The following is a 5925-nucleotide window of genomic DNA, read 5'->3' as shown; positions in this document are numbered from 1 at the left end:
TGTAAGGAAACATGACGTCTGTAGAGCAGTTTATTACAGGTTACGTACAGTGTATTGCGGCGAAATGTGTTACAGTAAGATATCAATATTGCACTGTATTACGCTATTAGTATTGTAATTATACACAATAACAACGAAAGCAGCGAGAACGAATAACAAAAGCAATTGCAACACACACACACACACACACACACACACACACACACACACACACACACACAGAGAGAGAGAGAGAGAGAGAGAGAGAGAGAGAGAGAGAGAAGGGGGGGGAAAGAGAGGAGCGATAGCATTTCTTCAGTTGCAACAAGTGCTGCATGATTCCTGCAGGAGCACGTTCCTTCACTCTGCCAGCCGGCGTTCCCTGAGTCTGCAGGTGATGTGCCCTTAGTCAGGTGTTCTTTCTTCTTTTTCAGTAGGTGTTTATTCATTATCATATAGTAGCAATGGTCATTAATATTGTCTTGTGTAATAGGAATACCTTGAGTATGCGATGGACAATTATTAAATGTTTTAATCACTGATTGATTGATTGATTTTTTTTTTTTTATTATTTTGTTCTTCAGTCCGATATAACATTCATTAGGTACAAGAGGCGTATAGCAGATGGCAGCTTCCTCTCTTTTCCTGACCGTGACGCGGGACTTTTCAGTGTCCAGGTAGGGAACGTTAAGACCAAGGAAAGAAAAAGGCTATAACATATCACTCAACCAAATAATTTATTCCATAATATACAAGAAATTCAGCTCCGAGCATTTATGTACCTGAGATACTGATAACTGGACATGTCTCTTCCGTGGCTGACATTGAACATACACAATTAAATATATAATTCATGGCGAAGGCCTGCAGGATGAACCAGTACATACCTTACGCCGTGATGACAGGTGAGAGCTAATGTAGGCAAAACTAAATAGCTAGGGTATGTAACAAGAGGAGGTTTGAGGCGTCTCTGGTGGTGATGACAGATAGTTTTAAGGTCAGCTAGTCTTTTGCAGTCTTGTGTTCTTACGAAGGTCTTGAGCGCCAGGATGGAGTGGCTGCGGATCATGAATTAAGGACTGCATGAAGACGAATTTAGCAGGTGAAGCCAAGTCCGTGGCCTGGTTCCATTGTCTCCTCTTGAATCATCTCTCTCGTTTACTAACTCATCGTCCATATTTATCTCGAGGTTAATATTTGTGTCTTCATTATCCATTTTCCGTCATCATATTGAACGTCATTTTCTTTCCTCGTTACTGCGTCACCTTCACCTCTTTACTCCACCTGGCTCGTGGCTCCACACAGGTGCCTTGATGGCTTACCTGGGTATGGCACTGTTCTCCCACCACCAGGACTGAGGCGTCGAGGAGAAGCGTCACCTTAGCCCCAGGTTACGGAAGCGGCGGTGGGGGCGTGAGGCCTCAACCGAGCATCGGGGACATTTTCATCAGCGGAGAGGTGTAGATGAGGAGGTGCAGAGGTGCAGGATGGCATGTGAAGTGCATAAGGTGCGAGGTGCAAGGTGCAGGAAATGTAGCCTGGCATCAGGTGTAGGAATAGGATAGGATAATGGCGTCAGGTGTGGGATTAGGGATTATGTAGTGGGTACAATAAGTAATCAGGATTTAGGCACCGTAGGATGTTGGGACATAGGATACAGGGAGTGAGTGTATGGCAGGATGTTAGGGTAGGACACAGGGATGGGATGCATGGATGGGGTGCAGTGGTATAGGATACAGGAGTGGGTGTAGGGTAGGATACAGGGAGTGGGGGTGTGTGGCAGGATGTGGCAGGATAAAGGGAACTCGAGTATATGACTGGGGATATTGGTAGGATAAAGATGTAGGACTTTAGGATGGGATGTATGGATAGGATATAGGTGTATGATTTCAGGGATGGGGTGTATGGACAAGGTGTAGTGGCAGGATACATAATCTGGTGTAGGATTTCAGGGATAGGATATAATATAGGGATATACGGGCAGGATACTCATATAGGAAGCAAGACGTGGGAGGCAGGATGTAGGAGCCGGGATGCAGGTTAAGAGGGAGTGTAGGCTAGAGGACTGGTTGGTGTAGATAAGGTTATGGGGGCGTAGGGAATGGGGTGAAGGTTATGGAAGTGTAGGGCAGGGTGTAAATACTGGGAGGATCTAGGTACTATGGTTAGGTTAGGTACTGGGAATATAGGGACCGGTTGTAGGTGCTGGAGAGTGTATGGACCGGGATGGAGGTACTGGGAAGGTGGTAGGAATGTAGGAACTGAGGTCTAGGTACTGGGAAGGATACACGTTACGTGACACATTACCACTAGGGTGACTGGATATAGGTACTGGGAGGGATACAGGTTAGGGGGAATTTCAGAGACGGGATGTAGGTACTGGGTAGGATACGGGTTATTTGACTGTAGGGGGACTAGGATACAGGTTGTTGGGTGTATAGGGGGACTGGGTATACTGGGAGAAGGACAGGTTACAGGGGTGAGGATGGGGATGTGGGTAATAACAGGTAGGTGGGTATTTAGGTGTAAACATAAAGAGGAGGCCATAGCTCGACTCATAAACGACGTAATTATAAACATTGTCTCTCTTAGATACACAAGAACCGCGTGCTGTTTAGCTTCCCATACAGACAAAAAGGGAAACATGTGTATCATGAAGGTCAGTACTGTAGTCTGTTACTTTGACGAATACTAATTGATAAGTAATGCCGCCATGACGAAAAAACAAACTTGCTGCTGTCCTTTAAGTGTACTGAGAAATATTGACCCGCATGATTAAACTATCAATATCTTTAAGAATCTCAACATATTTAAATCATTGCAATTTAATACGCTTTCCAGTAAGGACGACTCTTTTATGAATTCATCGCGAAAGAGAAAAATCCGTTTATAAAGCGGTTGAAATATTCGTATACGTATTATGAGTCTTAGTTATGCCTCTGGTTAAGCTTTGAGATGCCCTGGCTGAGGTGCACGGGGTGGGGTGCAGGTGCAGGGGACAGGGTGCAAGGACGGGGTGGGGATAGGTACACGGGGCAGAGGATGCGGTGTAGGGTGGTGGTGATGGTGCTAGATAATGATGCTAATGTGCAGTGCTAGTGGTGGTGGTGATGATGCAAGTGTGCGGTAGTGCTGGTGGTGCAGATAGGTGATAGTGTGCTGATATGTGGTGATGGTGGCAGTGATGGTGCTTATAGTGCAGGTGAGATGGTGTTGATAGTGCTTAGGGGTGCTGACGGTGTTAATATGTGGTAGTAGTGCTCTCAAGTGCCGTATGGTGATGTTGGAGTGTAGTGGTGCTACTAATACGTGACGGTACTGGTGCGTCATTATTGGGATGCTAAGTAGCGGTGGTTGCGGTGGTGATGGTGGTGGTGGCGGCAGCAGTGACGTCAGGAGGCTAAGGAGGCGGCGTCCTCTTATCGGTACCTAGCGGCGCCGTTCTCGATGTAGCTGTGGACGGCGTAGCTCTTGTCGTGGGCGGTCTCTGCCTCGTAAGACCTGCAGGGAAGAGACGAGTTGACCAAATGTATCACTGGGTCATTGTCTGGGAGGCCTTGAGGAGCATGCAGGTGTTTGGGGAGTGGAACTTTAAGGGGAGCGTTACGTTGGGATATTTGAAGAAAGTTAGATAAAATAAGTGACTAAATTATTTCGATGGTGTGGCTATATAATATTTTTTACTTCGTGGCGAGTGTCTCGAAGAAGAGGAGGGAGGGTAGGAATATCACATTTTTGCTACACATTCCTAACACCTGGCTGAGGCACGTTAACACTCGAGGAATGGTGATGCAAGGCTTAAGGGAGAAATGAAATGGAGGGAAGTTTATCTTATGTACTTGTAGACTAAGATTAATAACTTATCAGATAACAAAATGGCGGACAAGCATAGCGATGATGTGGTCGTGGTTTGTGTGTGTGTGTGTGTGTGTGTGTTTTGTATCATCTTTTCTTTTGAGTTAATTAGTGGTTTTTGTTATATTGTGATCAATAAAGCATCTATTTATCTATCTATCTATCTATCTATCTATTTGTCTACCTATGTGTGTGTGCGTGTGTGTATGAGCGAGGAAGGGAGGAGGAGGGGGACGGCATTGAGTGAGGGACAACTTACGAGGGCGCGGAGTGGTAGCTCGGTTGCTCCTTGCTTTGGTCGGTGAGCTGCGACACCACCACGGCGGCAATAACCAGGCCAATCAGCGCTAAGCTCACCAGGATGATTGAATTCAAGCCGATCGTGACGTTGATCAGGTTGTCGTTGCTGTCGCTCGCCGACGTGATGATAAAGCGGCCCTCGTCCTTCTTTTCACTCGCCTGTGCAGCTCCCGTCGCCAGCACCATGGCCAACATCACAAGTTCTGCGGGGTGGAGGAAGATTAGAAGAGTCAGCCCTTCGTGAGACTTAATAGAGCACTGTTATGCTTTAAAGTCACATTTTTGTTCTCACGCTACCTCTAACTGCCATTCTGAAGGCGGTGAAGGAGGAGCGGGGCAGAGCTGAGTACGCCACCAAGGATCAGCTTACACACTGACACTCCACCGTCGCCAGTCCTCTTATATAGACCTGAAAACCATACATTTGACCCACAGCCATAGCTCAAAACGAGAACAGGGCTACCGCAGGCTTTCCTCAGCTGCTACAGGCCTGGACCATATGGCAGGGGATGGCGGCTCCCTCACGCCGATTGAGATCTCCCCACTCCATCTCCATCCCCGGGCTTTGGTCACGTTTAGGTTCGTGCTGGATGTTCTCGCTTCATTAAGAAAAAGGGAACATTTGGAATTAAGATGAAAAAAAGTATTTAGGATAGTAACTTTCCAATCCTCATTTATCTACTTAGCGCATCCCTTTCCTTCGCGGTAGAAGACACAAGTGTACCATTAAGTGAAAGCAGGTACTAATGGCCAGCAGTTAAACTAATGTAGAAATAAATTGCCGTCTTTTTTTACTTTTAATTGTTCTTTTTTTTATCTTTATTTTCATTTTTATTTTTATTTATTTTTTTTTTTACTCCCAGACAATTATACTGTGTCTGCTCGTCAGGATTCAGAGTCTCGACACTCATCCGATAGGGAGATAGGTGAAGTCCGATTAGGTGTCGCCACTAAACAATGTGACGCCATCCCAGCACATCCTCGTTTCTTTTAACCATGGGAGTGTGTTAGAGCAGGAACACCCTTCTGCTCTCCTCGCTATTTTGCGGCGGTGGCGTTCAACGAGGTCACAAGAAAGAGAGAAAAGAAATAAGGAAAGAAAGAAAAGAAAGATAGAAAATATAATGTAAAAAGAAAGAAAAAAGAAAACAGCTATCACGAGAGATTCTGAAAGACCAGCGAAGAAAACGCCACAGCTTTAATGACATGCAGACTAGAGAAGGAAAGCAACGCCGCCGGTGTGTGGATTTCTTTTTCCCGTTTAAACACTCACCTACCCTATTTATTGATTCACTTATTCATTTACGAGCACTTAACTATTTATTCTTTTATTTATTTACTTTTTTTTTTTTGCGTAGGAGGAGCTCTGGCCAAGGGCAACAAAAATTAAGAGACAGAAAGGCCCGCTGAGGAGCCAGTCCCCAAAAGAAAGGGCCAAAAGAGTGTCATCGATTCATTTATACATTCATTTATCTATATATGTATGTTCATCGGTCCATTTACTTACTGTTTCCATTATTCATTCCATACCTACGTCTTCCATTTTTTTTCATTTCATATTGAGTGAAAACAGAAGGGACAGGTGGAGGGAAAGCCAACCAAGTGCATGTACTACGTGTTACAGTGAGGGGAGGGAGGGAAGGGAAAGATGGCTGTGGGAAAAAAAAAAAAAAAACCATGCAGGGGGACTGGAGGGGCGGGGAAGGGCTGTACCTGAGGATCCACCACCACCACCACCACCACTTTTACCGGTTTGTCTGTCTGCCTGTCTTCTTTCTCCCCTTCCTTTCC

General features: G+C 45.5%; 1 protein-coding gene across 1 annotated transcript; it reads right to left on the bottom strand.

Moving 5' to 3' along the window:
* Positions 1-790: 790 nt before the first annotated feature.
* On the bottom strand, positions 791-4870 carry LOC135102602 (uncharacterized). Its single transcript, XM_064007865.1, has 2 exons — positions 4094-4870; positions 791-3480 (listed from the first exon to the last, which is right to left on the bottom strand). Exons 1-2 carry the CDS (start codon positions 4327-4329, stop codon positions 3399-3401), a joined length of 318 nt encoding a protein of 105 aa, XP_063863935.1. The 5' UTR covers positions 4330-4870; the 3' UTR covers positions 791-3398.
* Positions 4871-5925: the final 1055 nt, after the last annotated feature.

This window comes from Scylla paramamosain, chromosome 8 (assembly GCF_035594125.1).
Source record: "Scylla paramamosain isolate STU-SP2022 chromosome 8, ASM3559412v1, whole genome shotgun sequence".
NCBI lineage: Eukaryota > Metazoa > Arthropoda > Malacostraca > Decapoda > Portunidae > Scylla > Scylla paramamosain.
This window is presented reverse-complemented; position numbering and strand designations above follow the sequence as displayed.